General features: G+C 37.5%; 2 protein-coding genes across 2 annotated transcripts in view; both read left to right on the top strand.

Annotated features, from left to right (window-relative positions):
• Positions 1-6,055, top strand: part of LOC117401193 (collagen alpha-1(XXIV) chain-like) — a 142,791-nt gene extending 136,736 nt beyond the window's left edge. The window contains exons 59-60 of the mRNA XM_034001689.3: positions 2,177-2,392; positions 2,918-6,055. Coding sequence (XP_033857580.2) covers positions 2,177-2,392; positions 2,918-3,064 — 363 coding nt within the window. The 3' untranslated portion in view covers positions 3,065-6,055. The remainder of the gene's footprint in view (positions 1-2,176; positions 2,393-2,917) is intronic.
• Positions 6,056-11,920: 5,865 nt separating this feature from the next.
• Positions 11,921-25,158, top strand: part of LOC117411101 (box C/D snoRNA protein 1) — a 28,323-nt gene continuing 15,085 nt past the window's right edge. The window contains exons 1-5 of the mRNA XM_034018212.3: positions 11,921-12,129; positions 12,484-12,549; positions 13,672-13,778; positions 13,875-13,960; positions 15,200-15,303. Of these exons, the coding sequence (XP_033874103.3) occupies positions 12,035-12,129; positions 12,484-12,549; positions 13,672-13,778; positions 13,875-13,960; positions 15,200-15,303 (458 nt within the window). The 5' untranslated portion in view covers positions 11,921-12,034. The remainder of the gene's footprint in view (positions 12,130-12,483; positions 12,550-13,671; positions 13,779-13,874; positions 13,961-15,199; positions 15,304-25,158) is intronic.

Raw genomic sequence — 25,158 nt, 5'->3', positions numbered from 1 at the left:
GCTGAGTAGCCCTGGCCTCGGTGCTGAAAGCTTAACCCGTTTAGTCCTGAATTATTGTTAAGGTTTGTAATTCAAACTCCTTTATTGAGTATACGTGAGAACTTGACAAAAATGCCAGGACAGCAAATTGTAGCCTGCCTGAGAATTGCCAGAAACACATGACCAATAAATCCAGGTTTTCAATAAAAACAAATAAATACATAAAAACTACGGTTGATTCCACTCACTTGCAGTGTGTGTTTCTGGCTGGTGAATAAATAAGTGGATTCTTGATTTTGGATTCTGGCTTTCTCAGCGCTGTCTTATAGTAATATAATATAGTCCTATAGTAAGGCGATCAATAAGGAAAACAATATTATAATTTCTTTATAAGTATATAGTATGTGATACGACATACTTATAAAGAATATTCCATCTGCAGCATTGGCATAAAAAAGTTATGTTTCTGTGTTTATTTGCTTTACAGCCAGATTGTTTGTGGTCAATAAAGCAAATAAGAAAAATTAGTTTTTGGTTTTTATTCTAAGACCAAGTTTTTGTACAGTAGTTCAAGTTAAAATGTAAGGTTGTAGTTAAGGCATACCCACTAAGTTAGCATTAAAGCATGTACTGTATTGAAAGTACTCATAACTTTAAGGTAATGTTGCATTTTACTCACACAAAAGCACTGCTGAACGCTATATAAATATAAATGTGCCTGTGCTGAAGTGCTCTTAGGAGCCAGAAAACCGCCCAACAAATTCAGAATCTGGCTATTACCAATCAACACTACATTTACACATCCATATTCACACAAATTCAAACAATTACCTATCCAGAAATAATGATGGGCTCAAGGCAGCTGCTCTGACCTTCACTCACCTCACTGATACAACATATAATCTTATCTGCTCTCATAAGGGAAGGATGGTCACTCGAATCATACGCATTTTTGTGATTCCTTTAAAGGCTAAGATTTTGTACATGCCATCCCTTGGAACATGCGGTCTGTTGAACCATAGAAAAACAACCTGTCAGAGCCTTGATGTCAGCATTTCCACTGACAGGCACCTGGTCTTTTTAATTAGCTAGCACACGTTGGTGGCCAGAGCTCTTCAGTTCCGCACAAAAGTGTGGGGAAGCTGTGTGTCTTTGTGACAGGATAGCGTCACGGCCCAAGGTGTTACCAGCAGGAATTAGAGTCTCAGAGACAGAAGCTGCAGTGAAGCGCTGTTGCGCACTTTATTAAACAAAAAAACAAACAAAGCACAGGAACAAATAAACAGACACAAGGGCCGAAATAAAAGGTTAAACAAAACAATTTTGTTGTCAGGCTGGGCATTCGCCTTCAATGACCATGTTCTCCAAAAACAATACAAAAATCACAGCACTTACCTAAACTAGCACCACCCACCACCCACCTCCCACCTCCCGCCACCCACCACCCTACTCCCACCTCCCATCTCCCACCTCTCACCTCCCACCACCCTACTCCCACCTCCCACCTCCCATCTCCCACCTCCCTACTCCCACCACCCACTTCCCACCTCCCTGCTTCCACCACCCACCACCCACCTCCCACCACCCACCTCCCACCTCCCTACTTCCCTTAGTGGTGGAGACCCTTAGTGGTGGTCTCTCAAGTTGCTAGATAGTGACCCACAAAGAAAGTCTGGACATCCTGGGTATTCAAACTAAACACAAAGGGCACATGATTTTCTCTCCAGTGTTTTGTTCTGGTCTGGTCTTTGTTTTAAATTGTTATGAGTGCAGTATCTTAGTGACAGTGATTGATGTGTCCATTAGAAATAAAACAATTGCTGGAATGGTGATTGTATCTCTTTGCTGCATCTTATAAAGCATCAACAGGAACAGTATTGGTATCCAAGGATGTAGGTGCCAACTGGCATTCCAGGAATCTCACAGATGGGCACACAACAGCATTCCAGGATATAAAGACCATGGCTGGGATACAATTATAATGATGGTGCTGCTATGGCCTTATAGTAGATAAAGAAGTGCCTAATAACAGACGAAGACCATTGCAGTTCTGATATAATGCTGCTGTAATATGCCAACAACATCCATATTTCTATTTTCTTTCTCTTTAGATAGCAGCAACAACCTCAGACAGTTCTAATGTAATGTTTTTAAATTACAGCAATTCTACCTGGTTTTTGTTCCTGTGATATTGTAGGTGGAGTTCGGAGTTGGAAAAGTACAGATGAACTTTCTTCATTTGCTGAACACAGAAGCCACACATACCATAACAATCCACTGTTTGAACACTCCTGTCTGGAATACCACAGATGCAGATCGACAGAGGAATTCTGTTTCCTTCAGGGGTTGGAATGGGCAGATGTTTGAGGCAAACAAATTACTTGAACCACGTGTGCTACTAGATGAATGCAAGGTAATAAACACGTCTTTAATTAAAAAATAAGGTGGAGATTTGATTGAGCTGTTAACTTGCTGTCAAGTTCCCCCCCCCCCCAAAATTACAAGATAAATTCTGCTTCCCATTCCATGAGTTTGATGGACTTTGATAAAACAAAACATATTACTTATTTTTATGTCATTTGGTTATCCCAGTATTTTACATTAGTCAATATTAACACTGCTTCCAGTTATCAGCAGTGTGGAGTAGTGGTTAGGGCTCTGGACTCTTGACTGGAGGGTCATGGGTTCAATCGCAGGTGGGGGACACTGCTGCTGTACCCTTGAGCAAGGTACTTTACCTAGATTGCTCCAGTAAAAACCCAACTGTATAAATGGGTAATTGTATGTAAAATAATGTGATATCTTGTCGCCTTGATAAGGGCATCTGCTAAGAAATAAATAATAATAATAATAATAATAATAATAATACTCACTTGTCTCCAGCATGATATAACATCAACCATTGTTAACGGTTTCATGTTTTTTTATGCGTTTGCAGATTGAAGATGATAGCTGGCGTCAGTCACGGTTTCTGTTCCACACTCAGGACAGTAATCAGCTTCCCATTACAGAAATTCAACATCTGCCTCATCTCCAGCGTGGGCAGCAGTACAGAGTGGAGGTGGGTCCTGTCTGCTTTCTCTGAAGAACCTTGGAGTGCACAGAGCCTACCTGCCTCTCGTTAGGAAGACACTTTGAACAACACGTCATTGTCAACGTCCTCATTGTGAGAGACCATGAAGAGATACATGACCAATGCACAACGTGGACCTTAAAGGACTTCTCAGGAAGAACCCTTTCTATGGAAATAAAAAATAACTTTATTAAGGAAGCATATATATATATATATATATATATATATATATATATATATATATATATACACAGTTGTACTCAAAAGTTTACATACCCCAATGGAAATATATCATTTCTAGAAATTTCTCAAACAAAGAATGCTAGGAAAAATCTTTTGTAGCAAAAGTTTTACTATTGTGGATAAGGAACAAAAGTTAAGAAATAGATGCCTACAATTATTTATTTCAGCAATTTTTTTTGCAAAACTCCAATAATACTAATTCAAAAGTAAAAGTATTCATACCCTTTGATGCCATGATAGTATTGTCTACAAGGTGCTAGAAATTTCAATGTGATATGCAAAACCTAATTCTAGAAAATGCTGGATTGTAGGTGAGTGTAAAAAGGTTAGGCATAGGATGATTGCTGTCATTACCAATAAGTCGATAAGGGAAAAAATAAAGAGCTAACTGAAGACCTTAGGCAGAAAATGATTTATTGTCATAAAGCTGGAGAAGGATACAAGAAGATTTCCAAGCATTTGAGTATTCTAATTTCAACTATTATTTCAACTATTATCAAGAAGTAGAAGACTCATGGTACTGTCACAACGCTCCCTCGGTCAGGGAGAAGGAACAAGTACAAGAATTGTGAGGAAGGTCAATGACAATCTGAGATTGACTGCCAAAGATATTCAAAGTGAATTGGCTGCAAGTGGGACTGGGGTTTCCATTTCAACCATAGGTCGAGTATTGCATGGTGAAGGTCTCAATGGTCACAGGCCAAGGAAAAAGCCACTCTTAGGATAACATCACAAGGACAATCGCTTAAAGTTTGCAAAATGGTATTTGAATGATAGATATGAGTTCTGGTCAAAGGTTTTGTGGAGTGATGAAACAAAAATCAAGCAATAGTCGTTACGTTTGGAGAAAGTCTGGTGAGGCGTTGTGAAAGGATGGCTATAGGGGTGACGTCAGACCAGAAACAGAAACCACAACAAGCAATGGCAGGGCGAACTGAGACTCTACGGCACTCCGTGTTTTATTAAATAATAAAATAAACAGTTTAAACAAAACAAAAGACTTTATAAAATAAACAGCATGCTTGCCAAAAGAAACAAACAATAATGAAACAAGTATCGTGCTGGCTGTTCCAGCACGAGTAGCAAATTTTAGTTATTTCTTTTTATCTCTCTCCACACCCGTTCTCCACTCACGAACACAGCTGCAGGTCAATATAGTTGTGACCGAGGGATTAACTAGATAACAATTATCTCATCAAACCCTCGGTCACATCTTGCATGGGTTTACTAAGGTTGTGTGACTGTCAGCCAATTCAATAGTTACAAGCTGACAGTTGTGCATTCTCACAAGGTATTTTAAACAATAACAAATACATTTTGTTAAATACATAATAAATCATAACACCAGCTTACCAAATAAAATAATTTGAATGAACTGGAACAATTTTGCATTGAAGAATGATTGAAAATCACTAAAGAATCATGCCAAAAGCTCATTGCCAAATATCCTAATTGTTTAAAAGAGGTTATTATTGCTAAAGGTGCCTCAACTATCTATTGATTTAATTTTCCCTGTCGTGGTATGAATACTTTTGAATTAGCATTTTTGGAGTTTTGCAAAACAATTGCTGAAATAAATAATTTTAGACATCTATTCTTATAACTTTTTTTTCCTCATCCATAAAAGCAAAACTTTTGCTACAAAAGATTTTATACAATTCTTTTTTTTCAAGAAATTTCTAGAAATTATAAATTTCCATTAGGGTATGTAAACTTTTGACTACAACTGTATATATAAAATGAAATATTTGTTGAAATATATGAAAGGGTGCTTTCTTCTATAGTTTCCTGGAAGAGTGAAATCTTTCAGGGCCACTGCAGATATCATCAGAAACTTGGCCAGCACTGTTCAGCTCCATAATAAAAGCTGGAGATATGGCCAGGATCATAGCAAACTGAAACGTTCCCAAACGTGCAATAGCGTGTGGAATATTAATTAGTGCATTCTAATCCCATACTTTGATCAGTCTTTTAGTCAAACCTTTTGTCTAACAGATGGTGCTCTACCTCCTATTTGTTTAGTCCATTTTACCATCGTGCTTTAAGTAAACTAAAGGTGCTTGTGGTTTTAAGTGAAAGAAAAAAAAAGTATGTATTTTTATTTCAAGCTGTATGTACTGGTTACATCAAGGTTTCTTCTGTTGTAAAAGTACTGATTTGAAATCCTTTTCTGGTCACTTATTTCAACAGACTTTATTTATATGAACTGTTTTGTTGATAAGATACCTATGTCAAGTTTGAATTTTGTGTTGTTGAAGTGCACATCATACACGGTGCGTGTAGATATGGCAAGTTTCAGCCAGTGTAAGGAATGTTGTAGAGCAACTTCAGTATTTTTTATTATTTTGAGTTTAGTTGATGGAGTGTAGTTTGCTATTTTATTATAGATATAAATGAACCTTTGGTGTCATTCGAGAAAGTCTTTTCCTGTGTATATTTTGACATTGTTGGTTTATTTATATGATATCATATTTTTTCAGTTACTGTACCACAGTCCTCATGCCAACATTTTAACCATTTGGTTTCCCTGATGCAGTCCACTTTTGTAGAATTCTCAGCATTATTAAAAGAGATTAGTTTGTGCATAACAAACTGGCAGCTACCACAAGCCAGAATTCAGTATATTTATCATTTTTATTCAAGTTCTTACAATGGTGATGATATAATATTGTAGCTGCATTAAGGACATTTGCATTTTTGTAAATATAAAATATGCCAAAAATAAATAAATAAAATAAAAGTATTCCTAACCCTAAAGAATATGTTTTTATTACCTACGAGAAAAGAGTTTTTCTCTTTGTCCTCTGTACCCCACCCCCCAGATACAGTGGTTCCCATGAGTATCGTTATTCCCTTGAGAAGCATGCATTTAAGGTTGATACAGTATGTATCTATTTTTTTACACTGAGGTTGTTCATTGTCTATAGGCCAAACAGGAAACTACCCAGGTTAGCAAGCATTTCAGCAAAATTACACTAATGTTCTATTTATTTATTTATTTATTTATTTATTTATTTTACTTACTAATATACTGTATGTATGTATTGCTTGCTGTCTGCCGACACAAGGAGAGGTTACTAATAAGACATATTTAATTGAAAAGGATATATAATGCCAGGGAGGCTTGGGCTATGGAAATACAGTACACACAGGTCCTCAATTTCATAACTCTGGCGTGTGACAATCACAGCATAATACGTTCTTTAAATTTATACAGTTCATTCCATGCATGACGATAATCACTTTATACCTCTGTGCGAACGCGTTTACCCATTACTAATCTGGCTTAGATCAATTGCTTTTCTTGTACCTGCGGTAAAACCATAGCAATGGATCCATATCCAGAGGGTTACTTATTGAAATCAATCTACCTGTGAAATTTAAATTCCTCACATATTCCAAACTGGGGAGAGGCTGTTTTGGCTTCCTCACGATGTTACTAGGATTGTTTCCAGTGATTTGAGCTGCACACCTGCTCCTCATGTCTTTTTATTACGAAAAAGGTGATAGATTTTAATCAACAAAATATGTGTGTTGAACTGGTTGCCTTGGAGATGCACTTATCACATTCCTGAACAAGTTAAGGTGCACCCTTAACATACCTTACACACGCACACACACTGCTGTCTAATGCCTAGAAAGAAACTTACTGAAGATCTGACTTCACTTTTAAGAGAAAAATTGAACTTCTATTTTTTTTAAAGTGCAAATTAAAATCATATGAATTGAAACGTCATTTTTAATAAATTGTACTTTTTAATAAATTATCCCTTTCAGTCGGTAATGACCGCTGTGTCAGACAATAATGAAGTAGAAAATGAAAAGCTTCTATCCTGAGCCTATCAGCAAAGAATATGTGCTGCCCAACGTACACAGCCCCTCCCAAGCTGCCCCCTACCCATCACTGCTCTTCAGTGGAGCACTACAGCATAGTGTTTTACATGTTTTAGGGCAGAAAGGTTTTGTGAAATGATCTTTGCAGAATAGGATACGTCAAACTGAGACTGAACTGACTTGTAAGAGCAGCATTCTTTATCTTCAGTTTAAAACTTTGAAACCTTTTCTATAGATTGTCATCTGCTCCAATTTAAAAAAAAAAAAACACTGAAATGTAGCTAAGAAAACATAATTTAAGTAGCCTCACAGCTCCACTTCAAAATAGGACCATTGTGAGCAAACTATTGTGTATGATAACACCACATTTACATGCATGACTGAAATAAAGCTGAAATGTCAGGCTGGTGAAAATGTTTAACACTCCATTATCCTTCAGAACCCTGGAAGCCATCTCTATACGTTAGCTGAGGGCAGAGTGATTAGAGTATACAGCCCCACTGTCTGAAGTTTAGCCCAAGCCAAACACATTCCATGTTAAATTTATTGCAGAACTGATGCCAGTTGTGTCTATAAATTTCGTGTCTCAACAAATCTTGTGTATTAATCCCCAGATTCTTTTTTTAAGTCTAGGCATACCATACACTTTATGACTAATTTTGAGGCAGAGAAAAATGAACTCAGCTTTTTATTCTGTCAATGAAATTATATTCTATGTACAATTCACAAATATTGTGAATAATATATATATATCAAAAGAAAATAAAGTATATAAATGATGGGCATTGACGAAATGTTTTTGGTTTCTTTTTAATCACTCGATCATTCATCCTTGACCATGACACACTTGAGTGACTATGACTGAAGCATATGTACTTAATCACCTAATTAGTGAGACAGTTGATTGGACACTGGATATGGAGTGATTTCAGCTTGTAAATTGTAAAGCAATAAAGAAAATCACAGAAAAAAAACAATATGCCACATCTGTCAAGAGAGTAGCGCCTTTGAGCAATCAGCATGTTGGAGGCTGGACTAGGGCAGCGTACTGTGGCTCGCTGTCTTGGGTGCTCGCAGCCAGCAATTTCAAACCTGGCGAGACGGTATAACCAGATACACTCTGTCAATGACAGGCCACTAACTGGGAGACCAAGAGTCACAACACCTGCCCAAGATCGACAGATCATTTTGCAGCATCTTTGTGGTGCCAATTGTTAATCAGCACAATAAATGACACAATAAATTACTGAAACAGAATTTGTCATTTTTCGATCACATCTAGTGAATTTGATCCAAATATAAGTGATAAGTTTCTTTTGATGCTCACTATATATATATATATATATATATATATATATATATATATATATATATATAGTATATAGTAAATGAGACTGCTGCCACACGGGTTCGTGCCCCTTTAAAAATTACGACCTAATACACCAAAATGGATTTTTCTGCACGATTGTGCTATTTTTTTAATAAACACAAAATAAACACCTAAGTCCATTTTGGAGCGCTGACTGTACAGGTAAGTCCCTGACTAACTCGGAGGACGGCTAAGCCATTTACCTGGCACCACAACACAAAAACACAGGCGCAACACAGCACTTACTATATTCCTCTGGCCTGCTCAGAAGCAGAGCACCTCTTCTGCCTTCTACTCAGCAGCCTTGAGCATTCTAACTGCTCCCATTTTATACCCTGCACCTGGTTCTAATTTAATAATAATCTCCAGGTGCAGGGGACCATTAAGCAATAAACAATTAACAAAACTGATTAACAGAAACGTAAAACAATTAAACAATAAACGGACATGCATTTTCACATTTTTTTTCTTCAGGGAGGCTTTAACCCCCTCCCTGAAATCTCTGAGTACCTCAGAAAAACAGTTATTGATGCTCATCAGTCTAGAAAGGGTTACAAAACCATTTCTAAGGATTTGGGGCTCCACCAATCCACTGATAGTCTACTACAAATGGAGAAAGTTCAAGACCACAGTCACTCTACCCAGGAGCGGTCGTCCTACCAAAATCTCTCCAAGAACAAACCTGAAAATCATCAAGGAAGTCACAAAGAGCCCCAGAGTAACATCCAAGGATCTGCAGGCCACTCTCGCCTTGGCTAATGTGAGTGTTCATGACTCAACTATCAGAAAAAGACTGAACAAGAATGGTGTTCATGGAAGGATAGCCAGGAGGAAATCACTGCTCTCTAAAAAGAACATTGCTGCCTGTATGAAGTTTTCCAAAGAGCACATAGATGATCTACAAGACTTCTGGAACAATGTTCTCTGGACAGACAAGTCAAAGGTAGAACTTTTTGGCCTCAATGAGAAATGTTATGTTTGGCAAAAACCAAACACTGCATTCGAACACAAGAACCTCATCCCAACCGTCAAGCATGGTGGTGGGAGTGTGATGGTTTGGGGCTGCTTTGCTGCCTCAGGACCTGGACAGCTTGCCATCGTTGACACAACCATGAATTTTGTAAATTGAAAGTGGATCATGCAGCAAGACAATGATCCTAAACACACAAGCAGATCTACAAAAGAATGGCTGCAGAAGAAGAGATTCTGCGTTTTAGAATGGCCTAGTCAAAGTCCGGACCTAAACCCCATCGAAATGTTGTGGCAGGACCTGAAGCGAGCTGCATACAAGGAAGCCCTCAAATGCCACCGAGTTGAAGCAGTTTTGTAAGGAGGATGGAGAAAATTCCTCAAAACCGATGTGAGAGACTGACCAACAGTTACAGGAAACGCTTAGTTGAAGTCATTGCTGCTCAAGGGGGTGCCACCAGTTACTGAATCTAAAGGTTCACATACCTTTTCACACATGGATATTGAATGTTGAATCATTTGTGGATAAATAAATGTTGAAAAAGTATTATGTTTTGTGTCATTTGTTTAATCAGGTTATCTTTATCTATTATTAGGACTTAGATTAAGATCTAATAACATTTTAGGTGTGAAATATGTGAAAATCCTAAGGGGTTCACAAACTTTTTCTCGGCACTGTATACTGTAGAATCAAATGCAATTACATTGCTTCAGCACTTTTCGTGACAAGCATCCCAAAGAACTTTACAAAAAAACTAGATTTGCTAAAATAGATGTTAATTTATTCATACCAAGCTAGCACTCTTGTGATTTATTTGTCACGAAAAACCCACAATGGTATTATTATGTAGAGTTGGGTGTGCATTATTCCTTATTTTATTAAGTGTCCAGTCGCTTAGTACAACACAAACAACAGAGGAATGCTGTGGGTCCCTATCTGATTGCAACTAGACCATTGGAATGAAGCTGAGCCACAGCACAGGGTGTGGATAGATAAGCAGGAACAACTGTACCATCTAATTTTATAGCGTTGAATAATTGAAGTATTTAACAAGCAAAAGAGCGTCAGGAAAACTGAGATCAGTGACAAGGTTGATCTTTTTTTTTAACTTTGTTTTATGGGTTGCTGGACAATTAACACAGATTTATATGAATGCAACAAAAGTGCTAGACATTACATCAGCAGACTGAGTCATAAAACAAAAATAAACAGCAAAGCCCACTGTTTTGATTGCTGTTTAATTATCGAGGAGAAATCCCAGGGAGTAGCTTTTTAATGCTGAGCTTATTGTGTATTGTACAAGGGGAATGTTTGGAAGGCTACAAGTGCACATTTCTCTTTGTGCCATGACAACTTAAACAAGGGTTGATAAACACTAATCTCACTTTCTGAGGGACATCCAGATGTCTCAGTTCATATATTATGTGAGCTCCCTGAGTGAGGCTTATCCCGTTTTGTTCTCAGAAGAGCTCCAATTTTTCTTTAGCCCCTGTGAGAACAAGACTGTTTTTGTCCTTTGTTAAGCCCTGTAAACTTCTGTGAATTCTTGCGAGGTGTCTCAATATTCTACCAGCTCCCCGGTACCCAACAGGCTGCCCATGGGGTCCGCAGCCCTGGGACTAGCCCTCTGCTGCTGACCCACAATTATTAAACAGACTGGGAAATAATATCCAAATGGCATGCAAGAAAAGGCATGATAATTACTGTGCTTATTATAGTTATTTAGCTACAATAGCATAAATATATTATTTTATTTAAGTATTATTTAAAGGTATTTTGATCTACCCCGCCTATTATTATTTATTTCTTAGCAGACGCCCTTATCCAGGGCTACTTACAGTTGTTACAAAGAATCACATTACAAAGTCCTACGATGTACTGGACTTGCCTGGCCTCATCACCACGTTACTGGATCCTTAGATAATGTATTATTTCACTACTATGTCACTGTAGATATAACTTGTTGCATCCTATTTCATATTGTATTGTATTAGTATTATTGCACTTACTGTAAACTAGACTGTATTTAAATATTAATGTTGCATTGTAACTCTGTACTGCCCTGTAACACCTGTAAGTCGCCTTGGATAAAGGCATCTGCCAAATAAATAATAATAATAATAATAATAATAATAATAATAATAATAATAATAATAATACATTATTTTATATAACAAAATGCTTCAGTCGCTGAACCCTAAACTAGCAACTAGCTAAAAGAAAGTAGAAAGTTCTGTATGTTTCACGGAATATAATAATATTTAACTATATATATATATATATATATATATATATATATATATATATATATATATATATATATATATATATATTACAACAAACAAACTACAAACGTACAGTTTTGTGCATATTTTCCAGGTTGGTGCATTTAACGTTGTTCAACGCAAGGGGGCGCACCATCTCTGAGGTTTATACTTAGGATGTACTGTCGCAATTCATAGGAAATCAGAATACGGCTGTGTCTCCACGCGGGTGTGTGGATCGTCTCAAGAACGTGTGTTGTGTTGGTTTCCAGTTGCAGAGCACAGGGACTCGACAAGAAGCGATGATGGAGGGTTTAATACTTCCAAAAAGTGAAAGCGGTTTGGACAGCACTGTAGAAATACATAGAACGATGAAAAGAAAAATGGCTCTGTCAAAGTAAGAAACGAAGTGTTTATATTTGGCATAAATACCCAAGCACAAATGTAAAACAGAAGTTGCAAGTATCTGTTTATTCAGAACGGTCTAGTGTTATGTGAAATTTATAAATTATTCCGAGTACTGTTTTAATGCACATACTGTTTTTCAGTTTTATGTTTACCAATTATTTAGGATAAACATGTTCCATTTTCTACAGACAAGAATGAAACAACAATACATAATCCCATTATATCTGTATGCGTTTAATCCACGTATTTTGTTTTGTCGCATGTTAATTTGCTGCTCTGAATGTTAGTAAATGCATCCTGTTGGATTCTCATCGTGTCTTTCTGTTTTGTTCTTAATTAACAGCTGTGAAGCCTGCGGCTGCAGGGAAGCTAAGTACAGATGCCCAGGGTGCACGAAGCATTCCTGCAGGTAGGAACGAACTCCAGTCGCTGCTGCCAGTTAAAAAACACTCAGGACAATATCAAATTGGAACCTGATTGTGTTGACTTTTCAGTTTGTTCACGTTCCCTAAGGTAGTTTCAAATGCAGGAACACAAGCTCCTCAAAGCCCCTGTCACTGGAACTGAATGCTGTAGGTTGTACTAAATTTGTATTAAAAATGCAGACAAAGGAAATGTATTTCCATATAAAATAACTTTCTGACATTTTTAGCATGGGATTACACTGATTGAAATAAGACTACAAATGCGTAGCAGTTTCACCCAATCCAGGTTTTACTACAAGATAGATTAGCCAGAGCATACAGGTCAAAACTCAGATGTGCCTTATTAACATAGTAAAACCAGAAATGGATCAAACTGCTATGCAAGGGAGGTTTATTTCCATCCCTGGATTATAAAGGGATTAGTTCAGCAACTTCAGTGAATTACATAAGAGAATAATGCTGCTATTAAATACTCAAATCTTTAGGGGACATGAATAATGGTTTCGGCAACTTGGCTTCTGAAATACTGGAAGAGTACAAACATAGACATTTTTCTGTCAAGATTTAATGTGCTTGAGATGAAAGCAGATGGTTTCTTATCCAAACTTAATCCCTTCCAAAGGTCAGGGAAACTAATAATAGTTTAATAATAGAATAAAAATAATAGTAAAAAAAGCAACTCTTGACTTTCCATTGGCTAGTTTTGATACAGTTGAGTAAGATGCGCTTTGACGGTCTTTTAACGAGACCATTCCTGTTTCCCATTGATGTGCATTCCATTTCTGTCACCTGTAGCTTTTCATGTACATGTATTTCATGTCAAGCTGCAAAATACTGAATTCCTTATTGCAGCCTAAAAATGCTTTGTTACACCTCCATGAGGGTACTTAACCATTTTCTGTTCGTGGTTGTCTGCGTATGGTATTGTGGCTGTGTTTGTGTGTCTGTAAACACAGTGACAGATGTAAAACTTTGACTTCTGCCATGTTAAATTGCACTACAAGGTTTCTATCAGAAGAAAATGGTTTTACTCTGCATCTGTTTAATTCGATGAAGGTTCACTCTGTATTGCTGTAGCAATGCATGTGTCTCTCTTTCCTATAAAGCTTACCCTGTGTGAAGAGGCATAAATCAGAGAGTGGATGCAGTGGGGTCCGAGACAAGGCTGCGTTTGTACCCGTTGGTAAATTTGATGAAATGAATCTTCTCAGCGGTGAGGCTATGCATCCCATCCATTTCAAATTTCCTGTTTTTCATTTTTGTTTAGTAACCATCTAACCATCTTGTTGTCTGCATCCTGTTTGTTCAGATTACAGGTTTCTGGAAGATACAGGGAGGCTGGCAGATGGTGCTAACAGGGATGCTCTTATTCACAAGCCTATATCAAACAAATTTGTAAGTTAATTAACTGGCTGCGTTATTAGTGCTGTTGATGATAATTACCTGTGATATGTAGTCTTTTGGCCCAAGTACACACAAAGGTTTGAAAAAAACTTGGAAACTTCTGCCATGTGTAAATGGCCTTCGCCTTGTGTGTTCGATTTTAATATTTGTTTGATGTTTAAGATGTATAACCACTGCATCTCTTTGTTCCAAGTCAGTTCTCAGTCAAGACAGCAGTGTGAATAGTAAGCTAGTGAATTGCTGTGACTGTTTGTCTGATGTCCTCCCCTGCAGATTTTCAACCCAAACTTTCCTAGAGACTATCATTCTGAGGAATGGTCACGTATTGCTCAAACAATTTTAACACCTTGCCTATGGTGGCCCTACACCCGGTGGTCAGGTGTTTCAAATTGTACGCCCTTGAACACAGAACGTAGATGAATTTCAAAGAGAGGGGTATTTTTGTCAAGTCCATATGTGACATTGGAGAGGCATACAGATACATTTTAAAAGAAAGAGCAACTAGCAAAAACCATAGCAGAACAATAAAAAGGGCCATTAAGTACCTCCTTGTGCTTGGAACGGAGACGCATTACATATCGGCCACAGCATTTTATTACCGCTTGTGTTTTTTGAGTATGATAAATGGGTTTTTGAAAGTGTACTCTACTGCATTCATTTTTAATGTGGCAAAGCATTAGCTGTTTGGGGAAAAAATATTGCTCTAACCTCAGGATAAAACAGTCTGAAAAGAATGCACTCTAGTAAACTTTATACTTGTGTATAAAAATTTAAATATTAAAGCTGTATTCCTGAGAAATCGCATATTTGATCATGTTGGTTCACTGATAAACAGTAAATTGTTACCAGAATTGGTCTTCCATCTGTCTGTAACTTGTATTGCTCCTTGAAACTGGATGTCTCTTTTCAATACTGATTAACAATGGGGCTGAGCTTTTAAAGCTTATATCTTGGGAACCAAGCCACATGACTTTATTTCCTGCCATTAAAGAATAGATGCTTTAACATTGTTTGAGGCTATGAGTGAATTACGAGAGCTTGCTGAAATATTACCTAACACTTATTTTTAGGGAGGATATGTTAGGATGTTGAATTAAACAGCCACATTTTGGAACGCGGCAGGTGTTTCAAAGTTGCTTTCTGGCATGATGTGTTATCCTGCTGAGCTCCTGCACTGCCAAGATTTTGTTATAACACGTCTCTCTCTCTTTATCTCTCCACTCTGTACAGCTCAGATTTCTGAAAAGCAGGGCTCGAAAATTCGATCTAGAGCTGAAATTCCTGCCTATCGGATTCACAAAAAGAAAAGAGAACACAACATTCTTCAACAAAAGGTAAGCTTTCAACTCCAGTTCCAGTATAAGAGCACCAAAACAACTGTGTCTGTTATACAGATCACAAAAACCTATTGACAAAAGGTATACAATCTCTGTGAGATTAAGTTTGCACATCGGAACAACTTTAATCTAACTAAATTAACTGTGTACAGCTGTCTTTATTGGAATTATGACGTGCTAGAGTCTCTCAGCCTTGCAGATGTATGCTGTATTGCATAAGGCAGGGGTTCTCAAACTTTTTTTTGCTGGGCCCCCCTTTGGAACTGTTTCGGGCAGTAACGAAACTCCCCCCATCCCAACCTCCACACCGCAGTGCGATAACATATGAAATTACTGTACATACTACATAGGAACTTTTTTTTTTTCCCTTCATTTTGACTCCCATATCTCCTCCCACATTTCAGATTGCCTCAGCAATCTCATCTTGGACACGTTCACATCACCTCAAACTCAGCCTTTCTAAATCCGACCTCCTTTACATTCCTTCTACTTCTCTTCTCTCCTCTGACCTCTCTATCTCAGTCTCCCTTGATGCTATCAATCTTTCTCCTTTTCCATCTGCTAGAAACAGGTGTTATTTTGGACCCTTTCCTCTCCTATTCTCAACACATCTCTTCACTAACACGTACTTGTCGTTTTTCTAGGCAACATCTATAGAGTCCACCCTTTTCTATCTACTTATTCCACTCAACTCCTGGTCCAAGCTCTTGTTCTTTCTAGATTGGATTATTGTAACTCTCCTTGCTGGTCTCCCTGTTCGGCTATTCGTCCTCTTCAACGTATTCAAAATTCTGCTGCTTGTCTTGTATTCTCCTAACCCCGCTACTCTCACACTACCTCTCTGCTTGGCACTCTCCACTGACCTATCTCTGCTCGCATTCAATTCAAGACCCTTGCTTTTGCGTATTGCTCTATTCATCATACTGCCCCTTCCTATCTCCAATCCCTTGTGTCTCCTTGTATCCCTCTTCGCTCATCCTCTACTGGCCGACTTGTTATGCCTTCTCTTCACTCCCCTTCCTCCCATGCTCACTTCTTCTCTTCCCTTGTCCCCCTGTGGCGGAACCAGCTACCGGTTGTCCTCAGGGCTGTTCAGTTTTTTACTGCTTTCTGCCGTCTTCTCAAAACCCACTTATTCAACCTTTATTTGTAAGGGGGTTTGGGGGATAGCCACGGTTTTCAGGAATAAATAAAAACTTATATTTTTAGCTCATATAAAATGCATTTTTATTTTGACCAAACATCTGAACTGTAAGAAATAGTCAGATTACAAATTAAACCAAGACATATTAAACCCACAGAGGTGGAAGTGTTTAAATCAACAAGAAGCCTGTCATTTGTGTCACTTGTGTGTTTCTCCATCAAGATGGTCATTCTGTGTGAATTAAAATTAAATTTTGCCATCAGAAATGGAGCAAAGTATCGACAACTTGCATGTAGTATCGGTACCGCCTATTTATAGGCTCCTCTGATTTGTAAATCACGGCTGTTTTCTTTAAGTTCCGCTTTCAAAATAGGGGTATGTAGACATTTAAGAAACACGTGTTGCTGTCTGAAAAATGCGTGTCTTACCTTTCGTAGCCAACAGGATGCAGTTGTGGGAGCTGGAAGTGCTTGCAAACAAACAGTTTGCCAATGATTGTGGCAGTAATCATAAGTGGCAAATTGAGAAACCATGTGAAACACGAAAAAAAAAACCTGAACATTTAAAAAATTTTTTTAAAAAATTTACCAGTGCTAGCACTTTATAAGAAACTATATACACATACAAACAACTATCTAGACACTTAGTAAACACGGCAGGAGGTCTGACTTCATATTATACCATTTACTGTTAATGATTGAGTGTATATGCGCTGTAATGTAATGCTAAAGATCTTAAGGTTATTCCAGTATTTTTGGGTCTAGACCCCCAGTTTGAGAAATCCTGGCATAAGGCGTACAACAAATATTTAAAGTATTTAAACACGGAACACATACGTGCTATAACAAGATCTGAGCATAATCATTCGTTTAGTGTACAGACAATTTGCTGGTACTGAACATTCACAAAACAGGTAAAGATTTGGGGCAAGACACATTGCAGCCTGTTATTAGTAGCATAAAATCAAGACGAGTGGGAATGCTCAAGGATAAGAAAGGCGACAGAAAATCTTATGAAATTCCGCCTGTTGCCGTTCACTGACGCCGATCTGAATGCTCACAGAGCAGCAATGTTGTGTTGCCGTAGAAACACTGTTTCTCAGTACAAGGTTCAGGCATCACAGTCCAGACGTCCATGAGTTACAAGGTACAGTCTCCTCTTATTTCCTGGAGTGATGCTTCTGGCTCAGTTTCTTTTAAATACAGTAGTTATTCTTCAGCAGCAGGTTAGACCATGCTTGCTCTGTTTCCACAGGACACCCGCATCCTTAGAAAAAGAAAAAACAAATAACCTTTTTTCCATCGAAGGAACAGAAACATAAATTCAGGAAACGAAAAAGAAAGTGATGCCTAGAAGCAAAATAAATGAAGTCAACCAAGTGAATGAATTCAGTGTACAGTCTTTTATGGTTTTTCCCCCTTGGGGAATAAGGAGAAGTCTAGCTTGCTGTGCCTTTTACAAGTTTAACTGCCCCAAGGCTCGATGATAAAAAGGTTCATATTATCCTGAAAGCTATTTTGTGATGAGGCCCAAAATCCTTTTAAAAAAAAAAAAAAAAAAAGAAACCTCTGTCAATGCTAAAATAATTCGAACCAGAATAACCTTTGTTGAATGTCCAAATTTCCACAATGATTTGATACCATAGAGTGCGTGACCATCTTTTCTGGGTTTATAAATATTGGCAGACAGTTGCCTAGGGTCTATAATTTTTAACATATTTGGTAAACATCCGTTTAATAACAACTGTTAGACAGACAAAGGGTTAAGCAAAATTTTCTCCCTTGTGTGAGCAAGAAATACCCCACTCAAAGTTTACGTGAGAGGCACTGGTTTCTTTTATTTTTGGTGCCTAATATTTATCTGGGAAGACTTACGTTTTTGACAACAGTTTTCACTAAGCCAATGAATTGCAGTGAAAGGGTTCCAGAATGTACGAAGTACACGATATAAAAAGCAGATGTTTATACCCAAGTGATTGCAAATCGTTAGTGACATATTCATGATCACTGCCTTTATTGCCAAATAATTGCCAAATAATGAGAGAATTATTCTCAGCTGGGTGTAGAAATATTCCTATTTGGATGGAAAAAAAATATATAAAGCATTATTTTATTTTTTCCTTCCTCTGTTGGATTGGAAATGGCACATAGTGAAGTATTTCACCTGGATGTAATTTGTTTCTATATTGGATTTGAAATTGATCATCTTAGCATTTAGTGCTAATAATAATAAAAATAAATAATATATATTATGGCAATTATTAGGCAGGCTGATTTTGTGGATACTTCATATGTCCACACAACTATGCTAACTATTCCCTTTCATTTCAAACATGTAGGGTGCATGTTTGCCTTTTTAACATTGATTGGGTCAAACATTAGACTCAACAGATTGTAGGGCCTCCATTAACAGCGTTTAAAGCACTGATCCAGCATCACCCATCATCCAGGTGTTTCGGTGACTATGGAGGTGATCACTGCTCAATGATATCTGTCTCTTCATGCGCTGGGAGTGAAAAACTGCAGCAAAGTCTGTTGTCAGTAGTCTTCACTGGAAATTCTTCAGGAAACAGCAGGGATCTGCTGCCTTGGCCAACCCAACTAGGGTTGGGGTCAATTCCTGTTTTTCAATTCCAATTCTATTGGAAGGGAATTGGAATTGCTGATTTAGAGAGATAATTATTGTTGTAATTGTTCAACTGCTTTCATCTGAAGCCAATTTCAGTGTTTCCCCTAGAAAATCACATAGGCCCGGTGGGAGGGGGAGTTTGCTGTTATTTTTTGCACGAAGTGCAGGTGTCGTCTATGCAGCTTATTTTTCGCGGCTTGGAGAAAACAGCCATGGCCTTGTGAATCATATTCGGAAACTGGAAGTCAGTAAACCTCCAGGCTGTGTTTCAAACAAACGCTCACGTGTTTGATATTTAACAAGTTTGATTTGCCTTACATTGACACTTCAACACACAAATCTTAATTCATGCAAGCAAACTGAAAATTGATCATTGGAGGAAGTGTCAAAGTAAGTGAAAAGACTCTCCCATATGGATTATTAACAACATTATACTTCTTCATTGGTAATTTATGCTATTCACATTATATAACCGCTAGTTACACAAAGCATTTCCTTTAGTTACAAATCACTCAACCTATTATTTGTTTTTTAAAGGTTGTAAACATACCATGGTCAGTGTTGTACAGCCAGGGGCTGTACCTGGAGTCCTTTACCCATTCCAGGGCTCTACGTTTAGAATTTTAACTACTGGCACCTTGGGCCACTGAGCTAATGGTTTTACTGGCCTGGATGCAATTTTATCTGGCCCAATATATTTATATATTTTTCATGATGGTTTTTATTTTCAGTATGTTTCTAACTGTGTATGGTAACCAAAGAGCCCACGTCTCTAAAGAAAGTGGCTAAACGAAACCTTCCAATATTACTTCAGCCATTTAACATGCACACATTTGTGTGCTTGTCGGAAAATGAAAAGACTGTATTCAAGATTTGAAAATGTATGTGTACAAATGATACTCATTTTTTCACAAGCAAACCCACAACCAAGCTGTTACCATATGGTCACAGCAACGCTAAAACTGAATTATAGTAATCCTAATTAGGGATCGGTCAGTGTAGTCAAATACACGATTATACGAAAATAAAAAATAAACTATTCGAATAGCATATTACATATTCAAGTACACCAAAAAAACCTTCTACATTAGCTACTAGTAGAAGCAAACGCATCTTATTTTTTTAATGCTGACGCTTAAACCCGTTATTATTATTTATTATTATTATTATTTGTTTATTTAGCAGACGCCTTTATCCAAGGCGACTTAGAGAGACTAGGGTGTGTGATCTATGCATTAGCTGCAGAGTCACTTACAACTACATCTCACCCGAAAGACGGAGCACAAGGAGGTTAAGTGACTTGCTCAGAGTCACACAATGAGTCAGTGGGATTTGAACTGGGGACCTCCTGGTTACAATCCCTTTTCTTTAACCACTGGACCACACAGCCTCCTAAACGTAAGGACCCAAATTAATTATGCAATGCTTGTAATAGCAACATTCTACAGTAATCGTGTTCTGTTTGATGTTGCCAATTTTATTGCCTTGTTTTTAGCTAATGTTAACAGATCCCTGCTTGAGTTCCTGTAGTGACTGTACACAGCAGATTCTGCAGCTGTTGCTAGCCAGTCGTGAAACAGCTTCAGGGAGCATGACACCGGCGAACTTTGAATGTGTGAACTGAAATAAAATAATGTATACAGCAAGTGCTAAAAGAAGTGATCCAAACTTGGGTAACATTGAAATTAGTAAGGTAACTTAACGTTATGATGAATATAAAGACATAAATGTTAAGCAGAACAACGCAGTGACCAATAAGAAAAGGCAAGATACTTGGAGTTGGAAAGGAGTTTTTTTTTTTTTTTTAAACTCTGGACTGCAGTTCAATGTAAAACATCTACTGTTGACTTTCTGGGAATGGATGGAGTAATGTCAACATTTGCACTGACCATTGAAAGTACAACCAAGTATCCTTGTTTTGAATCATATACAGGTTTTTGAATAAACAAAGTAACTTGACTTAGATTCATCTGATGTCAGTACTTGATGGCTAGTTGTAATTAATAATTTTAAAATGTAATGTTGGAGTGTATATTCTATTGTTTTGGCCAGGTTACAATATTTACACTATTAAGATTATTTTATAAAAATCTTTTGTTCATATTAAACAGATGTAGAATATTTAGGTTGCTACATGATGGGTGTTATTTTATTCTGAATACACTACAGCAAAAATTATAATTTGGTGGTTTGTGCAATATTATGCTACTGTTGCTTTAATTGAAGAGATACGCGCTGTGACGTTGCTGCTCATTGAATTCTGTGTTTTAATTCAGTAAACAAAAGGAAAAACTTGTGCCTAAGGAAATAGGGTGTTGAACAAAGAAATCTCGTCTTGGACATTGTTTGTACACTTTGTGAACCCGGCTAAACTTTACTGGCTTGTACTGTTATGCTGTCTGCTTGTACACACGCATTTGCCTTTTATTCTTGGGAGCATAAGGGACCAGAGTTCGGGTAATTGAATACACAAAAATGTGGCACCCTGTGTATTCAAATAGGAAACGATTCGAAATTCCCATCCCTAATCCTAATAATAAACACTATTAAAACAATATTCATAATACAAAATAATAACAACCCTTCTCAGAGCGTTGTCACTTATGTAGCCTCTCCCAGGTCAGCTCCAATCTTGCTGAGTAATACCAACGAGTCCTGGAAAGATTGTGAATGGCATTTTTGACCTGAACACATTGGATCCCAAATAAAAGTTAGACAATTCGATCGCACATCTGGGTATCCATCGGGCCATCTTACTGTGAAACTGGATATGATGTAAATGAAATGTTGAATTCATAACAAATAAAGCTGCGGTTTTATCTTCAAGTCTGGGAAACTGACGCCAAACAAGGCAGAACATTACTTTTTTTTTTTTTCACTGTCATAATGAAGCCAGATGAAGCCTCCACTCTAAATGTTTGTCTTCATTTTTCCATAATTACTTTCTATATGATTTATTGATTTCAGCGCTTTCCTTTTGGCTTATTGGTTGCTTAGTTGTAGAAAACCCGATCTGTAAAAGATTTGCCATGTTGCGGGAACGAGTACCAACACAGCACTTCGGTACGCAGTCTCAGATTCTGACTGTACAACAAATATGACGTGCGGTGGGAAAGTTAGGATTAGTTCGTAGTTAAGTTTAAGAAATGGTTTGTAAATTAATTTTCAGCTTTTTGGCACACTAGCCCATTTTCCTGGCTTCATGAAACATAAGCCATGTGCACAATAGAATGGTAGGGGAACCACTGAATTTAATTGCCTAACACAGTGTCTTCAATTTAAGTAATTTGTTGCCCCTGTGAGGAGCTCATTTTAACAGAATATTGCTAATTGCAATGTTGATCAATGTTGTGTTTGAATTTATTAAAAGGGAATTGGAATTAGTAATTGATTTTAAAAAGGAATTGGAATTGGAATTAAAAAAAAAAAAAAACAGTACTCCAACTCCAACTGGCCAGCAACAAGGAAGTGCGGCCCGTTTAAGGAACTGTGTGCACTGCAGAAGTTTTTTTTTTTTTTTTTTAATTATTTTTTCCCCCCTATTCCTATTGGTATTGAGCTGCCTGTGATTTGTCCCTGGTGGTCATTGTACTCCTTTTGACTGGGCAGGGTTGTCTTCTGTAAAAGCTTGGGATTCAGTGCTGGATGTCTTTTACAGCCCAGATCCTGTTTTAACCGTGTTGGCTGCTCCAGTTGTGAATTGGGAGGGGGATATGTAGTAAGGCTAGAACATAGCTGCAATTAAGGATAGTCAGTTGCTAGCTAAGCACCAGCTAATTGAGGCAGCTTAGAAAATATCTGACAGCAAGCCCAGCCTCCCATTCTGTGGAACTGATACATTTTCATTCAGAAAAGCCTTCAATCTTGACCCAAATGTGCGGAAATTTAGCTTTGGCATGGGCTTTATCTTAATGAGTGGCACGTGCTACAACAGAGGCATTGGTAATCGGCGTTGTACTGCACATGCTCCCCAGACCTGTCAATCACCTGCCCAAAACTGCAGGGATGGAAATAAATAATATATTATAATAGGTACAGTATTACTTTAAAGGAAACAACAAAGTAATATCTTCTGATATTACTTTGTTATAAGATTACACTTACACTATAAGATTACACTATTACACTTTCTTATAAGATTTATCTAAGAATGTATTATTAAAGTTATGAATGGAAATATAACTGCTGTTGCATTGCAGGTTCAACCATTCCAGGTTTTACAACTAGCTTAGTTATACAAAGCTTACAAGATCAGGTGTATCAAATGCAGCTCATAAAAAATCTTTGAATGGCTCAGAGTGTCTTATTTCCATCTCCGAATGTCTGTAGTTCTTTACAATAAAGAGCCTTTGTAGAACAGTGAGGATGTTCACGGGCTGCTGTAACATGCTGTATAACTTGGGTTGTAACTAATGGCAACATCACAAGATGTTAATATGAGGGAAAACTTCTGAGACCAAAATAGGATTGTACATTACTGTCCAACAAGCATTCACATTATTCTTCTTGACTTATTGAAATACATTTGGTTTTTTGAAAGCTTTTTTTCTTTTTCTTTTTTTTCTTTTTTTGTTTTTCCCTGTTAATTTTGGATCTGTTTTAGTTGCCTGAGAATAGTGTTACCTACTGAGGTTTCAGAAACTGCGCTTTTATTGTTTTGTTGTGGGCCCTGGAGCATAAACTGTATTACTGCTGTTTTTTGTTTAGTTGACAGCTTGTCTTGAAAGAGCTGCATGTTGGAATGTGCCATCTTCTTACAGTAATTGTTATTGTTTATTTGGCTGTGCAGAAAAGTACATTGAAACGCCCAAGGGTAAGGGAATCGGAGGCTTCATGTGCCTGCATTTGCACTTGTATATTTACACCAGGATTTCTCAAGCTTGTAATGTCTTTCTGGTTACAGGCCGTCCTCGCATTTACGACACTATTGGTTCCTGAAAGTTGTGTTGTAAGTTGAAGCACATTTTCCCATAGGAACAATGTTATACATTGGGGTTCCTGACTCTTTGGCCAGATAATATATTTTTACAAAAATGACCCGTTATATTATACTGTTGCAAATATTTATTTAAGTCTTTACACCCGGTGGTTACGCGGATATTACTCAGGCACCTACCTGGCTTGTTTAAAAGTACAGATTAGGGGCTTTCCAATGACGAATTCAGTGTGGGTATGCGGTAGTCCTAGCCGGAAATTTTCGATCGCCTGAAGTTAAGACCCTCATCACGTGACAGAGTTCACAGCTTAAGTTTTGTTTTGAGTCCATTGCTCTTATCAGACATTGTTAGGGCAAATAAATTCTAAAAAAAAAAAAAAAAAAGTTACATATATATATATATATATATATATATATATATATATATATATATATATATATATATATATATATAATTTTAAAAAAAACAACCGCTAAGTGAGTCAGGGCACCCACGACAGGTACTGCGGTTTGGACACGAGCGTACGCACATGACGCATGGCTCGTGTCTCGCCATGTCGTAAATGCCATATCGATGTCATAAAGTCGAAGCAGGGTAATAATGCAAAAGAGTCGTAAGTCGAAGCGTCGTGAGTCAAGCAGCGCCTGTACTGCTAAAATAATTCATTTTTTCAGAGTGAGGCATAATTGTAATACATGTAGTACTTTATTCCAAAATGTATACTTTTTCATTTGAGGTTCAGTGGTCCTGGGCTGCTATCAGGCAAAGACATACAATTGTGCCAAATTTGAACAAAGTTTTGTGACCCAACTTTGGCATATGCGACAGCATGAGCTTGGATTTTGATTATGAACTTATGATTGGTCCCGAAACGGTCATTATATGGAATTCAGTCATGGATGAAAATCTCGATCATATTTTTTGAAGCGACGGAGGATAGCTGTTTACAACAAAAAAAATTATCACTGTCCTCAGTTAAAAAATGACGACTTTCCACATCAAAAAGTTTATCTTGCTTAATCGCATAGTAACAGATGTACTGGGATGGTGGTTGTGGATTGAAGGACACCAATTTTTCTAATGGAACTCTGTACATTATCCCCCCTGTGTTTTTTAAAACACCGAGGTGAGTTCTATATCCTA

This window comes from Acipenser ruthenus, chromosome 10 (genome assembly GCF_902713425.1).
Source record: "Acipenser ruthenus chromosome 10, fAciRut3.2 maternal haplotype, whole genome shotgun sequence".
NCBI classification, from domain to species: Eukaryota; Metazoa; Chordata; class Actinopteri; order Acipenseriformes; family Acipenseridae; genus Acipenser; species Acipenser ruthenus.
Note: the sequence above shows the minus strand (reverse complement) of the source record. Positions and strands in the feature narration are given on the sequence as shown.